The 16,180-nt window shown below is 41.4% G+C and overlaps 1 protein-coding gene across 8 annotated transcripts in view; it reads left to right on the forward strand.

Moving 5' to 3' along the window:
* tpk1 (thiamin pyrophosphokinase 1) overlaps window positions 1-16,180 on the forward strand; it is a 47,592-nt gene that overhangs the window by 20,152 nt on the left and 11,260 nt on the right. For 5 of the 8 annotated variants that reach the window (XM_042298917.1, XM_042298921.1, XM_042298918.1 and 2 more), the window contains 4 exons: window positions 1,884-1,958; window positions 2,108-2,257; window positions 2,928-2,997; window positions 4,537-4,609. In XM_042298917.1, coding sequence (XP_042154851.1) covers window positions 1,884-1,958; window positions 2,108-2,257; window positions 2,928-2,997; window positions 4,537-4,609 — 368 coding nt within the window. The remainder of the gene's footprint in view (window positions 1-1,883; window positions 1,959-2,107; window positions 2,258-2,927; window positions 2,998-4,536; window positions 4,610-16,180) is intronic. The other 3 variants (XM_042298923.1, XM_042298924.1, XM_042298922.1) reach the window with 2 other exon arrangements.

Here is a 16,180-nt window from a genome sequence, read left to right on the forward strand (position 1 = left end):
GATCAATTATCCGTTGCTCTTTTTATCACTTCCACCTTAAACTCAGGAACATTAAAGCTGCACCTGTCCTCCCTGGTTTAGGGTCCTTACATCCATCTGTGAATATATTCAAGAAAGCATAGTATTGTGTTTTTAAATGTTCACATACAAGTGAATCTACTCCTGAACAGCTTCTTCCTCAGCTTATGTAAATAAGGTATTTCTGTTTTTTTGTTTTTAATACATTTGCAAACATTTCTAAATACCGGTTTTCACTTTGTCATTATGGGGTATTGTGTGTAGATTGTTGAGGATTTTTATTTATTTAATCGATTTTAGAATAAGACTGTAACGTAACAAAATGTGGAAAAGGTCAAGGGGTCTGAATACTTTCCGAAGGTGCTATATATAGCATTTTCAACGCCATTCTATCTGCCCCTCACTTCATTCCTGACAAGCAATGCATCATATTCAATATTTTCTTTCCTTTGACAACTACTCTGACACTAATATGGTCCGCCCATGTCATTTGAGTGTCAAACCAGACACCCAGGAACCTAAAAACCTTCCTCTCCAGATTCCTTCCATACAGCTTCAAGTAAATTTCCTCCCCAACCTTCCTTCTAGAAAAAAACGGTCTGTGTTTTTTCAATTGAGATCTTGAATCCCCCCCACCTGAGGGACCACCGCTCAACTTCACTAATCGCTTCATGAACTCTTCTGGCTGTATGGATTATTATTTCTCCCTCTCTTCCACAGTGCCCCATCATCTGCAAATAATGACATCCCAATATCAGATCTCAACTGGGAGAATACATTGTCAGTGATAATGAAGAATAACAAAGGACTAATGACACTTCCCTGGGGGGTACCATTATCTACCTCATAGCTTTCTGACAAAGCTTTCCACCCTCACTTGTAATGATCGCCCAAAAATGTAATCCTTTATCCAGTTATAATCCCTTCCTCCAACCCCCATGATATTCAGCTTGATAAGTAGGCCTGCCTTCCACATCATATCATAGGCCATCTCTACATTGAAGAAAACGGCTACCATCACCTCCTTATTTAGCTGTCCTAATGATCCTCCTTACTACTGCTTGTGCTTGTTTATTCTGTATCAGGTGCTGGTAATTATGGGACCTTTTTATCATTCTGAAAGCCCTGTTCCTACACTTCACTGCTTCTCTACATTCTTTAGTCCGCTACGGACCCGAACCCGGGTCTGTAGTAATGCCTCTAACACTGCGAATCAGTGCCTCATACCGCTGCGCTACTCGGGAGGCCCTCGAATGTAGGCATTTTTGTAGAGAATGTAGCTAACTAGCTACCGGTGGTTCATACTAGTTATATAACCATGCACATCGTAGTCAAAATTTTGCACTATTGCCACCTGCTGGAGTGCAGTGCAACGGAGTCTACTGCATATTGTGATACCTCTTGATGTACTGTGAGGCATTATGGAAGGAGAAGGGCAAAGGGGATACCTAGTCAGTTGCACAACTGATTTGCATTCAACCGAAATGAGCTGTCTGATGCAAGCATTTGATATCTCTAAAACATTTAAATGATTGAATTCTCTTGTTGTAAAATGGAGCCCAAAAGGCAAATAGTTCTGACTATCATCCCACACCCAACTGTAGGTAATGTTCAAACTAATTTCTGTTTAATCTCCGAACCAAAGCGTGTTTCCTGTCTGGCTCATCCTCATTGTGGTTAAAACTATTAAAACAACAAGAACACTGAGTGTTAAAGTATAATCTGATTTCTCTCAGAGCTGTTGTGGAAGGAAGAACAGTTTATGGCCTTACAGCACCTCTCTGAAGTAGACCTGCATTTCTGGTTCAGAATAGATCTGGTATTGTGTAACAAATGCAAGTAATTATCTCCCTGCCTCCCTACAGGCACACAGAAAATATGTCTGATCATTCTCAACCAGCCTTTGGAAAAAGACAGTCTTCACACACTCTGGAGTAAAGGTATTCAACTTGTAGCTTTTATATTCATTAGTGTTGGGCACCAACATTGATCATTCATATGATACCAATAATATTGTTTTTTCCTTCCTCTTAGCTTACACTATTGTGAAATAAAGCATACATGACCGTTGCACAAAACTCTTTCTCAGACCTTCGTGCAGGCTATCAAGTCAGCATACTTAATTGCCCTGCTGATGGCCCATCAGAGGTGGATGATTTGAGATTGGTTGGCTTCCAGAATATTCACACCTGGCCGTTTGGCCAATTAGCAGTTGTCTGGACTCAGCAGAGCTGTGGGGGTGAATACTGAAGTGAACATTTACACCGTTTTTATTGGTATCTTGATCTTTCTTGGTATCTTTCCATATCAGTGCTCATCTCTACTAATAATCAAATTCTAAAATGTATCCTTCAGTGTAAAGTTAAGACAGCATTGTTAGGTCTGTACTGATATGGCTGTCTCACACCTTTTTGTTGGGGGTATGTTTTGAATCTGTGCTTGAGAGTGGGAAAGTTCCTATAGAGAAGGGCGCTACATTCCTTATCACGGTGTGTTTGCCAGTACAACACTCTTGTGACACGTGTGTGTTTAAAACAGAATATCTCTCTCTGCTGAATGCATTGGTTATTTTAAACAAGGTGCTTAGAGAATGCTTCTATTGCTCCTATGCAGTCTTTCCCCATGACACAAAAACAGACTCCTTAATAAAGCCAAATTTGCAAACGGAATGCTTCTAATTCCCCAAAATACGAATAACATTAAAAGTTGGATCTGGGTACCGCATATTTTGTTTTTGGGTAAAATTAGAAGAGTTTTTTTATTACTATTGTTACACATGCATTATGTTTGGGAGCAATAGGAAATAAAATCAAAAAGTTGTTTGCACACAAAACAGACATATACATCTTAGCAAGATTCGTCCACCTCTTTCAGCTAAGCAAGGTCTCTCTCTCTCTCTCTCTCTGTAGCTCTCCTGCGGGCGTGTGCAGATGGTGCGGCCAACCACCTGTATGACATCACCGCTGGACAACAAGACAGGTACAAGTAGCCACTCTGTGTGTTTGAATATTTCTCTCCTTCCTAAAGGACAGATACATTAACTCTGGGGTTCTCAAACGTTTTGGGTCTGGGCACCCCTTTTGTGATAGCAAATTCATCAGGGACCCCATCATAATCAGAACACAAGAGAATGCCAAGAGTGTGCAAACCTGTCATCAAGGCAAAGGGTGGCTATTTTGAAGAATCTCAAATATAAAATACAACACTTTTTTTGGTTAATACATGATTCCATATGTGTTATTTCATAGTTTTAATGTCTTCACTATTATTCTACAATGTAGAAAATAGTAAAAATAAAGAAAAACCCTGGAATGAGTAGGTGTCCAAACTTTTGACTGGTACTGTATATATATATATTTTTTATATACACAACATGACCAAAAGTATGTGGACACCTGCTCGTCGAACATCTCCTTCCAAATCATTGGCATTAATATGGAGTTGGTCGTCCCTTTGCTGCTATAACAGCCTCCACTCTGGGAAGGCTTTCCACTTGTTGTTGGAACATTGCTCCGGGGACTCGTTTCTATTCAGCCACGAGCATTAGTGAGGTCGGGCACTGATGTTGGCCGATTAGGTCTTGCTCACAGTCGGCATTCCAATTCATCCCAAAGGTGTTCGATGAGGTTGAGGTCAGGGCTCTGTGCAGGCCAGTCAAGTTCTTCCACACCGATCTCAACAAACCATTTCTGTATGGACCTAGCTTTGTGCACAGGGGCATTGTCATGCTGAAACAGGAAAGGTCATTCCCAAAACTGTTGCCACGAAGTTGGAAGCACAGAATCGTCTAGAATGTCATTGTAGGTTAAGATTTCCCAGCCCCAGACCATTATTCGTCCTCCACCAAATTTTACAGTGGCACTATACATTGGGGCAGCTAGCCCTCTCCTGGAATCTGCCAAACCCAGATTTGTTTGTCGGACTTCCAGATGGTGAAGCGTGATTCATCATGCCAGAGAACACTTTTCTCTGCTCCAGAGTTCAATGGCGGCGAGCTATACACCACTCCAGCCGCACTTGGCTGCTCGGCCATGGAAACCCATTTCATGAAGCTCCCGATTAACAATTATTGTGCTGACGTTGCTTCCAGAGGCAGTTTGGAACTCAGTAGAGAGTGTTGCAACCGAAGACAGATGATTTTTACGCGCTACTCACTTCAGCACTTGGAGGTCCTGTTCTGTGAGCTTTTGTGGCTTACCACTTTGCGGCTGAGCCGTTGTTGCTCCTAGACGTTTCTACTTCACAATAACATCACTTATAGTTGACCGGGGCAGCTCTAGCACGGCAGAAATTTGACGAACTGACTTGTTGGAAAGGTGGCAGCTATGGAGATTGCATGGCTCTGTGCTCGATTTTATACACCTGTCAGCAACGGGTGTGGCTGAAATAGCCGAAACCACAAATTTGCAGGGTTGTCCACCTACTTTTCTGTATATATATATACGGACCCCCATATTTCCCAAACTGACACTTTCCAAAATCCTCTTCTCTCTTTATTTTTCTTGTTCTCTCATCTAGTTTTCTTCCAGACTACATCAGTGGGGACTTTGATTCTATTACTGCAGAGGTCAAAGCTTTCTACACAGAGAAGGTGACACACACACACACACACACACACACACACACACACACAGTGTGTGATTGTGTTCAGAGCCCAGGGTACATAAGTGTTTACTGTTTGAAATGGAGATGACACCCTGAGTGTTTGAGAGACGAGGAGTAGGCACCCAGCCATGATGACTCAGCCATGATGAGTCATGTAAATAGCAGCGTTCTCTGTCATCTAGGAGAATGAGGCCAGTTTAACACTGATCACCCATTATTCACTGTATGCATTATATTATGGTAGTGATATTAGAGGTACATCGCTCTGGTTCTTTACAACCACAGTACTCTGCTCCTTCTAATCAGAGACTGACTTGAACAACTGGCCAATCACTATGTAGAGAAAAGAAAACCAATAAAAAACACATGACCTTCCAGTATCTACCTGGATTATGTTATGGTAATGTTAGACATTATAGGGTTGGATTTATTCTAATATTACGCAGAGTATCACAAGCTATGGTAATGTTAGAGATAACAGGGTTGGATTTATTCTAATATTACGCAGAGTATCACAAGCTATGGTAATGTTATAGAATAGGGTTGGATTTATTCTAATATTACTCAGATAATACCCCAGGAATACGCGCAATGCCGTCGGGGGTAAGCCAAATGAAAATGGGATTCATATTTTAAAAAATTAAACACATTTTCAAACAGTCCATTTATATTTTCCAACTGGGCTATACATTTGGGGGATTTTTTTTTTCTCGCCTGAGTAGCCTCAGTTCATTGCCAAAAATAACATTTAACCATCTAGGGTTCAGCGAAATAACAACACAATGTCAAATACAGTAGCCTCGTCAAATAATTAACATCCAATCACATTAACCGTTACTCTCTCGCAGGAATTCCACTAATGGTTGTCGTGGAATATCTCATCAAAAGGAAGAGAGAGTGCAGATTCTTTCAAACAACACTTTATCATAAGATTTGCAAAAATGGTGTATCAACCTCCCACTCAAAAGTGTATAGTTGAAAACTCAACGAACAGTGCCGGTTCCATGCTTTTCTAGAGAAAATACATACAACCCCTTTCTGTGTACGTGGCAGATAGTGTGTAAAAGGTAAATCATTGTCTGTGTAAACTTAAGATAGCACAAGGTTGATAGCCCGAGGACTCAACCGTCTAACTGCATTCACAACAACAAACACTATATCATACTCCTTTCTGCAAGGTTCCATACATGTGACTTTCTGTAGATAGTAAACCCACGGGATTTTACATGCTGTGGTTGCACCCAAACGTCACTTAGCTGTAAAGCCCAGTCTTATGACTAGGTCACACCAATACAAGTTTGTATCAGGTTAGAAAAAACACTAGCATTTAACAAGAGGCTATTCTTTAAGCAGTAAAACACGGGATAGCATGACTAATTGTGTACTTTTCCATGACTTTTCCTCCCTTTTGAGACTAAGTCTCAGCCTAATAGAAAATGACTTACAAGCATTTCCATTAAACAAGCATTAACATGAGGGGAAATAAAATAAGGTATCACAAAATAAAATACTTTCTTGCACCCATAACACCAAATAATGACTGAACCCATCCAAACGAATTCCAATCACCACTGAGCTCTTTCTGATGTAGAAGCTTGCCAATACAGTAGGCAAGTTACCCTCACCCTAGGGTATGAATGTACAGCGATGGTCACCTATCATTTGGCACACTCTTATGCAAGCATTCTGTCTCCGTATGTACTTAGCCTCCGGCTACGAATACATTTTGCACAATTAATCATTCTATTTAACCTGTCTAGGACTAGCGAAATCCCTCGCCAACACCTAATGAAATTGCAGGGCGCTAAATACAAATCAACAGAAATCTCATAAATCAAATTTCTCAAACATACAAGTATTAGGCACCATTTTAAAGATAAACTTCTCGTTAATCCAGCCACAGTGTCTGATTTCAAAAATGCTTTACAGCGAAAGCTCCACAAATGATTTAGGTCACTACCAAGTCACAGAAAAAAACAGCCATTTTTTCCAGCCAAAGAGAGGAGTCACAAAAAGCACAAAGAGATATCACTGACCTTTGATGATCTTCATCAGATGACACTCATAGGACTTCATGTTACACAATACATGTATGTTTTGTCCGATAAAGTGCATATTTGTATCCAAAAATCTAATTTTACATTGGTGTGTCATGTTCAGTAGTTCAGTAGTTCAAAAACATGCTGTGATTTTGCAGAGAGCCACATCAATTCATAGAAATACTCATTATAAATGTTGATGAAAATTAAAGTGTTATGCATGGAACTTTATGTACCCTTCTCCTTAATGCAACCACTGTGTCAGATTTTTTAAAAAACTTTACGGAAAAAGCATAATATGAGTACGGCGCTCAGAGCCCAAACCAGCCAAAATAAATATCTGCCATGTTGCGCAGTCAACATTAGTCAGAAATAGCATTATAAATATTCACTTACCTTTGATGATCTTCATCAGAATGCACTCCCAGGAATCCCAGTCCCACAATAAATATTTGATTTGTTCGATAAAGTTAATCATTTATGACCAAATAGCTTCTTTTGTTGGGGCTTTTGGTAAACAAATCCAAACACGGGTTCAGGTTCAGTCGAACGTCGGAAGAAAAGTTAAAAAAGCTATTACAGGTCATAGAAACTTGTCAAACTAAGTATAGAATCAATCTTTAGGATGTTTTTATCATAAATGTTCAATAATGTTCCAACCGGAGAATTCCATTGTCTGTAGAAAAGCAATGGAATGAGAACTACCTCTCCATGTGAAATGCGCTTGACTGTGAACGAGGCTGCTGCCAGACCTCTGACTCAAACCCCTCTCATCCGGCCCCCCTTCACAGTAGAAGCCTGAAACAATGTTCTAAAGACGGTTGACATCTAGTGGAAGCCGTAGGAAGTGCAAAATGACCCATATTCCACTGTGTATTCGATAGTGGCTGAGTTCAAAAACTGCAAACCTCAGATTTCCCACTTCCTGTTTGGATTGTTTCTCAGGTTTTTGCCTGCCATATGAGTTCTGTTATACTCACAGACATCATTAAAACAGTTTTAGAAAATTCAGAGTGTTTTCTATCCAATACTAATAATAATATGCATATATTAGCATCTGGGACTGAGTAGGATGCAGTTTACTCTGGGCACGCTATTCATCCAAAAGTGAAAATGCTGCCCCCTATCCCAAAGAAGTTAACCTCTATGGGATCGGTGTCCCCCCGCGGGACGATTGAGCTAATGTAGGCTAATGTGATTAGCATGAGGTTGTAAGTAACAAAAAAAAATCTCAGGACATAGACATATCTGATATGGGCAGAAAGCTTAAATTCTTGTTAATCTAACTGCACTGTCCAATTTACAGTAGCTATTACAGTGAAGAAATACCATGCTATTGTTTGAGGAGAGTGCACAAGTATAAACTTGAAAATGTAATAATAATAAACCAATTAATAAACCAATTAGGCACATTTTGGCAGTCTTGATTTTTAAAATTTTATTACCGATATGCAATGGTTCATTGGATCAGTCTAAAACGTTGCACATACTGCCATCTAGTGGTAAAGATCTAAATTGCGCCTTGGCTGGAATAATACATTATGACCTTTCTCTTGCATTTCAAAGACGATGGTACAAAAAAAAGAAAATGTTTTTCCTTTGTGTTATCTTTTACTAGATCTAATGTGTTCTATTATCCTACATTATTTTCACAGTTACACAAACTTCAAAGTGTTTCCTTTCAAATGGTATAAAAAATATGCATATCCTTGCTTCAGGTCCTGAGCTACAGGCAGTTAGATTTTTGTATGCCATTTTAGGAAAACCTTTGAAAAAAAAGGGTCAGACCCTTAAGAGGTTTTAACATGTAATGCGCCAAATCCACAACATACATCAGCCAATTCCTAAGGGAAAGGATACATTTAGATGGGAGTTAAAATAGTTCACAATACTTGAGCCTCTTTCTGCCCACAACTTCAATTCAGTCAGTAACATGGACCCAATGCTATTGAAATGACCAGTAAATCCTGCAAATAACACAATTATAATGGTTTGTTGTCTTAACATCTGGTACATAATAATGACACAATTACCAGAAAATAACCTTAAAGTTCATCCAAGTATTTCTTTAGCAGTCATAGAGTAGAATCGACATTCATTGATTTGGAAACAGATCTGGCAAGGTCAATAAAAGTAGATAATATTTTCCCTTGCGACATAATGAAATCATCAGTGGGGCAAAAAAGTATTTAGTCAGCCACCAATTGTGCAAGTTCTCCCACTTAAAAAGATGAGAGAGGCCTGTAATTTTCATCATAGGTACACTTCAACTATGACAGACAAAATGAGGGGGAAAAAATCCAGAAAATCACATTGTAGGATTTTTTATGAATTTATTTGCAAATTATGGTGGAAAATAAGTATTTGGTCACCTACAAACAAGCAAAATTTCTGGCTCTCACAGACCTGTAACCTCTTCCTTAAGAGGCTCCTCTGTCCTCCACTCGTTACCTGTATTAATGGCACATGTTTGAACTTGTTATCAGTATAAAATACACCTGTCCACAACCTCAACCAGTCACACTCCACACTCCACTATGGCCAAGACCAAAGAGCTGTCAAAGGACACCAGAAACAAAATTGTAGACCTGCACCAGGCTGGGAAGACTGAATCTGCAATAGGTAAGCAGCTTGGTTTGAAGAAATCAACTGTGGGAGCAATTATTAGGAAATGGAAGACATACAAGACCACTGATAATCTCCCTCGATCTGGGGCTCCACACAAGATCTCACCCCGTGGGGTCAAAATTATCACAAGAACGGTGAGCAAAAATCACAGAACCACACGGGGGGACCTAGTGAATGACCCGCAGAGAGCTGGGACCAAAGTAACAAAGCCTACATTCAGTAACACACTATGCCGCCAGGGACTCGAATCCTGCAGTGCCAGACGTGTCCCCCTGCTTAAACCAGGACATGTCCAGGCCTGTCTGAAGTTTGCTAGAGAGCATTTGGATGATCCAGAAGAAGATTGGGAGAATGTCATATGGTCAGATGAAACCAAAATATAACTTTTTGGTAAAAACTCAACTCATTGTGTTTGGAGGACAAAGAATCCTGAGTTGCATCCAAAGAACACCATACCTACTGTGAAGCATGTGGGTGGAAACATCATGCTTTGGGGCTGTTTTCCTGCAAAGGGACCAGGACGATTGATCCGTGTAAAGCAAAGAATGAATGGGGCCATGTATCGTGAGATTTTGAGTGAAAACCTCCTTCCATCAGCACGGGCATTGAAGTTGAAACGTGGCTGGGTCTTTCAGCATGACAATGATCCCAAACACACCGCCTGGGCAATGAAGGAGTGGCTTCGTAAGAAGCATTTCAAGGTCCTGGAGTGGCCTAGCCAGTCTTCAGATCTCAACCCCATAGAAAATCTTTGGAGGGAGTTGAAAGTCTGTGTTTCCCAGCAACAGCCCCAAAACATCACTGCTCTAGAGGAGATCTGCATGGAGGAATGGGCCAAAATACCAGCAACAACAGTGCGTGAAAACCTTGTGAAGACTTACAGAAAACGTTTGACCTCTGTCATTGCCAACAAAGGGTATATAACAAAGTATTGAGATAAACTTTTGTTATTGACCAAATACTTATTTTCCACTATAATTTGCAAATAAATTAATACAAAAATCCTACAATGTGATTTTCTGGATTTTTTTCTCTCATTTTGCCTGTCATAGTTGAAGTGTACCTATGATGAAAATTACAGGCCTCTCTCATCTTTTTAAGTGGGAGAACTTGCACAATTGGTGGCTGACTAAATATTTTGTTGCCCCACTGTAGATGAGCCATGGCTGTGCGGCATAGGCAAGATGCAGTAGATGGTATAGAATACAGTGTATACATATGAGATAAGTAATGTGGGATATGTAGACATTATTAAAGTGGCGTTATTTAAAGTGATACCTTTATTAAATTGGCAAGAGATTTGAGTCTGAATGTTGGCAGCAGCCACTCTATGTTAGTGATGACTGTTTAACAGTCTGATGGCCTTGATATGAATGTTTTTCAGTCTCTCGGTCCCAGCTTTGATGCACCTGTACTGACCTCGCCTTCTGTTTGATAGCAGGGTGAACAGGCAGTGGCTCGGGTGGTTGTTGTCCTTGATAATCTTTTTATCCTTCCTGTGACATCAGGTGCTGTAGGTGTCCTTGAGGGCAGGTAGCTTGCCCCCGGTGATGCGTTGTGCAGACCACACTACCCTCTGGAGATCCTTGCGGTTGTGGGCAGAGCAGTTGCCGTACCAGCCCGACAGGATGCTCTCGATTGTACATTTGTAAAATGTACTCGCATACCCAAGCTGTGTACAAATACCCATACTAATATACTATATACTACATGCTTAATGAGTATATACTATATACTATACTATTAGTTCATTTCAGTATACTGTAACCAAATGATAACCTTTTAGTTGAGCTTTGCATGTCTACCGGAAGTTAATGCTTTGGCTTTGCAGCCTCTTGCTAGCATAGCAAATTACTAGTAAGACATTTTACTACTTTGTGTTTTGGAAATTCTGTGTTTTGGAAATTCTGACTGTTTAGAGCACACACTGCCCTCTCTAATACAGTGCCCTACACTAATATTGGCATCCTTGGTAAATATGAGCAAAACGGGCTGTTAAAAAAATATAAATGTGCTGTTTATCCTCTTGGTCTTTCATTCAAAAATCAAACCTTTAATTGAAGTAAAATGATAGATTTTTTTTAATGTGAAATAAAAAAAATTCTCACAATTATTGGCAGCCCTAGAAATGATTTTGAGTAAAATCTAACTGAAGTATATTCCCATTCATATTTCTTTATGTTTTCAAGCACCTGAGTGATTAGGAACACTTAAGTGGTAAGCCATGACTTCCTGTTTCACTGGGGTATAAATATGAGGTGACACACAGGCCAAGTTCCCATAGTCATCCATCACTATGGGAAAGATCCGAGAATATAGTAATGATGTGTGACAAAAGGTTGCTGCACAAATCAGGAAATGGCTATAAGAAAATAGCTCAATGTCCACTATCAGGGCAATAATTAAGAAGTTTAAAGCAACTGGAGATGTTAACAACCGGCCTGGAAGAAGACTATTGACCCCATGCACAGTGAGGAGGATGGTTTGAGTGGCCAAAAAATCTCCAAGAATCACAGCTGGAGAATTGCAGACGTTAGTTGGGTCATGGGGTCAGAAAATCTCCAAAACTACGATCAGATGCCACCTACTTAACATAACCACTAGTTATTTGGGAGGGTTGCCATAAAAATACCTTTGCTGTCATCAACAACAAACTCAAGCGCCTACAGTTTGCCAAACTTTCAATGGGACAGGGTTCTATGGTCAGATGAGACCAAAATAGAGCTTTTTTGGAAACAAACACCAGAGGTGGGTTTGGCGTAGACAGAAAGATATCCATGCAGAAAAGTACCTCATCCCCACTGTATTTGTATGCATTATGGATCTCCATTAGCTGCTGAAAAATTAAGCCAGTTTGTGAAGTATGGTGGTGGATCTTTGATGTTCTGGGGCTGTTTTTCTTCCAAAGGCCCGGACAACTTGTTAGGATACATGATATCATGGATTCCATCAAGTACCAGCAGATATGAAATCAAAACCTGACTGCCTCTGCTAGGAAGCTTAAACTGGGCTGTGGTTGGATCTTCCAGCAAGACAATGATCCAAAGCACCACTCAAAATCTACACAAAAAATGGTTCACTGACCACAGAATCCAGGTTTTGCCATGGCCATTCCAGTCCCCTGACCTAAACCCCATAGAAAACCTGTGGGATGAGCTGAAGAGGAGAGTCCACAAGCATGGACCTCGGAATCTGAAGGATCTGGAGAGATTCTGTATGGAGGAATGGTCTCAGATCCCATTTTTTTCCACAGCTCATTTTGCTCATATTTACCAAGGGTAATCTGGTAAATCTGGTAAATCTGGTTTCCCAATCATAACCAACTGTTTTACCAGTACACTGATTAATAATTACTATTTTAATTGTTTTGTATATTTTTCGTATTTGTTTTCCTTACCTGCAGGAATATTTTCTTATTTCTTCAGGACTTTATCCTGGAACACTTTCATCAGGACTCTGTCCTGGTAACTCTTAACATAGCTCATGCATCATTATTATTTTTTTTAACCTTTATTTAACTACGCAAGTGAGTTAAGAACAAATTCTTATTTACAATGATGGCCTAGGAGCAGTGGGTTAACTGCCTTGTTCAGGGGCAGAATGACCTTGTCAGCTCGGGGATTCGATCTAGCAACTTTTTTGGGTTACTGGCCCAATGCTCTAACCACTGCCACCCCATTATGATTGTAACCCATGGTATTACTTCAGGACAATGTCCTGGTTTCTCTATAGTACCTCAGGATCTTATTCTGGAATCGCTTTCATCCTGGTATCTATAACATGCGTGACCTGTTCCTAGAACAGGACTTTCTAAAAGTAAACTTTCCCCAATTGGAGGTTGTTTTTAAGAAAGTCAGTCTCACCCTTAATTTATCTTATCTGTCCAAAATGACGCATCCACTCACTGACACTCCCGGCAGGTCCGAGGTGGGTCCCTCTCTGCTCCGTTTTAGTTGGAGTGTGTGGTACCCTGAGCCACGTCTAACGGCACCCCTGCCGCAATTTAACCTCAGTCCCCTGGGAACAATCAGCAAGCGTAGTTAGCATCCCACAACAACAAACACTATATCATACTCCTTTCTGCAAGGTTCCATACATGTGACTTTCTGTACATAGTAAACCCACAGGATTTTACATGCTGCAGTTGCACCCAAACGTCTCTTTGCTGTAAAGCCCAGTCTTATGACTAGGTCACACCAATACAAGTTTGTATCAGGTTAGAAAAAACACTAGCATTTAACAAGAGACTATTCTTTAAGCAGTAAAACAAGGAATAGCATGACTAATTGTGTAATTTTCCACAACAAGGTCCATATGTAGCCAAAAGTAGGTGCTGCTCATGTTGGTATCTGTACTGATGATACATATTCAAATACCATGACAGGGAGACATAGTGAAGTGGTAACGCGCGTGCAAGCAGTTGCTCCCGACACCACTTGGGTACACTGCAGCATTCACCGAGAGGCTCTTCCTGCCAAAGGAATCCCTGACAGCTTGAAAGCTTTTTTGGACACTACAGTGAAAATTGTTAACTTTGTCAAAGCAAGGCCCCAGAACTCTCGTGTATTTTCTGCACTATGCAATGATATGGGCAGCGACCATGTAACACTTTTACAACATACAGAAGTGCGCTGGTTATCAAGGGGCAAGGTATTTACACGTTTGTTTTATTGAGAGACGAGTTCAAAGTTTTCTTTATTGACCTTAATTTTCACTTGTCTGACCGCTTGCATAATGACAAGTTTCTCACACGACTGGCCTATCTGGGTGATACTTTTTCTCTCCTGAATGATCTGAATCTAGGATTACAAGGAATCTCCGCAACTATATTCATTGTGCAGGACAAAATTGAGGCTATGATTAAGAAGTTGGAGCTCTTCTCTGTCTGCATTAACTAGGACAACACACTGGTCTTTCCATCATTGTATGATTTTTTTGTGTGCAAATTAACTCAAGCTTACGGACAATGTCAAATGTGATATAGTGATAAGTACCTGAGTGAGTTGGGTGTGCAATTACGCGGGTACTTTCCCAAAACGGATGACACAAACAACTGGATTCGTTATCACTTTCATGCACTAACTCCAGTCCACTTACCGATATCTGAACAAGAGAGCCTCATCGAAATTGCATCAAGCGGTTCTGTGAAAATTGAATTTAATCAGAAGCCACTACCAGATTTCTGGATTGGGCTGCGCTCAGAGTATCCTGAATTGGCAAATCGCGCTGTTAAGACACTGATGCCCTTTGCAAACACGTACCTATGTGAGACTGGATTCTCGGCCCTCACTAGCATGAACACTAAATGCACAGACTGTGTGTGGAAAATGATTTAAGACTGAGACTCTGCAATACAACCTTGAAGGGTTATGTGCATCCTTTCAAGCATCCTTTCAAGTTTTTCACAATTTTCGATAAACAAATAAGGTTTTACATGTACGATGGTTAAATAAAGAGCAAAATTATTGATTATTATTATATTACTATTGGTGCCCTGGTCCTACAAGGGCTCTTTGTCACTTCCCACGAGCCGTGTTGTGACAAAAACTCAGTAATTATTTTGTTTAATAAATGTATCGTATTGTGTGTGTGTGTGTGTCAGGCTTACAATGATGACAAAAAACAACATTTGAGAGTGCGCTGACCCTGGTGCTAGAGGGGATACGCAGCTAGAGGTTGGATGTTTGAAGGGGTACAGAACTATAAAAGTTTGGGAACCACTGTTATAGAGAATAGGGTTGGATTTATTCTAATATTACTAAGAAAGAATCACAAGCTATGGTAATGTTAGAGAATAGGGTTAGATTTCTTATAATGTTGGTCAGAGAATCACAAACCATGGTAATGTTATAGAGAATAGGGTTAGATTTCTTATAATGTTGGTCAGAGAATCACAAACCATGGTAATGTTATAGAGAATAGGGTTGGATTTATTATGTTGCTCAGAGAATAACAAACTATGGTAATGTTAGAGAATAGTGCAAGACATCTAGGGACTTTAAGGTGTTTCAGGAGATGTGCATAACTCTACATAAATGAAAGAGAGACAGAGGGGAATGAGGGAGAGAGGGATAAAAGTATTCATCAGGGGATGGAGGAGGCATAAAACGGAGCGGGGCAGTGAAAGAGTGTGTGAGCTGACATGAATAGAACAAAGGCTGTGTGATTCCTGCTGCGAGCAGGAACTCACCTGGAACTAACTACCGTTTAGGGGCATTCACTGGAACGTTGTGTGTGGGGGTACGCTGAGTTTGAGAGAGCTCAGAGACTTATTTACAGAATAAAGAAGAGGGATTTCTGCTCTTTTTGTGTCTATCTGTCTGTCTCACCTCCCCACCCCCTCCTCTCTCTCCCCCACACCCCTCCTCTCTCTCCCCCCCCCCTCCTCTCCCCCACACCCCTCCTCTCTCCCCCACACCCCTCTTCTCTCTCCCCCCACCCCCCCTCTCTCCCCCACACCCCTCCTCTCTCTCCCCCCCCCTCCTCTCTCCCCCACACCCCTCCTCTCTCTCCCCCACACCCCTCCTCTCTCCCCCCCGCCCCCTCCTCTCTCTCTCCCCGCCCCCTCCTCTCTCCCCCACCCCTTCCTCTCTCTCTCCCCCGCCCCCTCCTCTCTCCCCCGCCCCCTTCTCTCTCTCTCCCCCGCCCTCCTCCTCTCTCTCCCCCCCCCCCCTCCTCTCTCTCTCCCCCGCCCCCTCCTCTCTCTCCCCCCGCCCCCTCCTCTCTCTCTCCCTCGCCCCCTCCTCTCTCTCTCCCTCGCCCCCTCCTCTCCCCCCACACCCTTCCTTTCTCTCCCCCGCCCTCCTCCTTTCTCTCCCCCGCCCTCCTCCTTTCTCTCCCCCGCCCCTCCTCCTTTCTCTCCCACACACCCTCCTTTCTCTCCCCCACAC

The sequence above is a fragment of the Oncorhynchus tshawytscha genome, linkage group LG16 (assembly GCF_018296145.1).
Source record: "Oncorhynchus tshawytscha isolate Ot180627B linkage group LG16, Otsh_v2.0, whole genome shotgun sequence".
In the NCBI taxonomy this organism is placed as follows: Eukaryota; Metazoa; Chordata; class Actinopteri; order Salmoniformes; family Salmonidae; genus Oncorhynchus; species Oncorhynchus tshawytscha.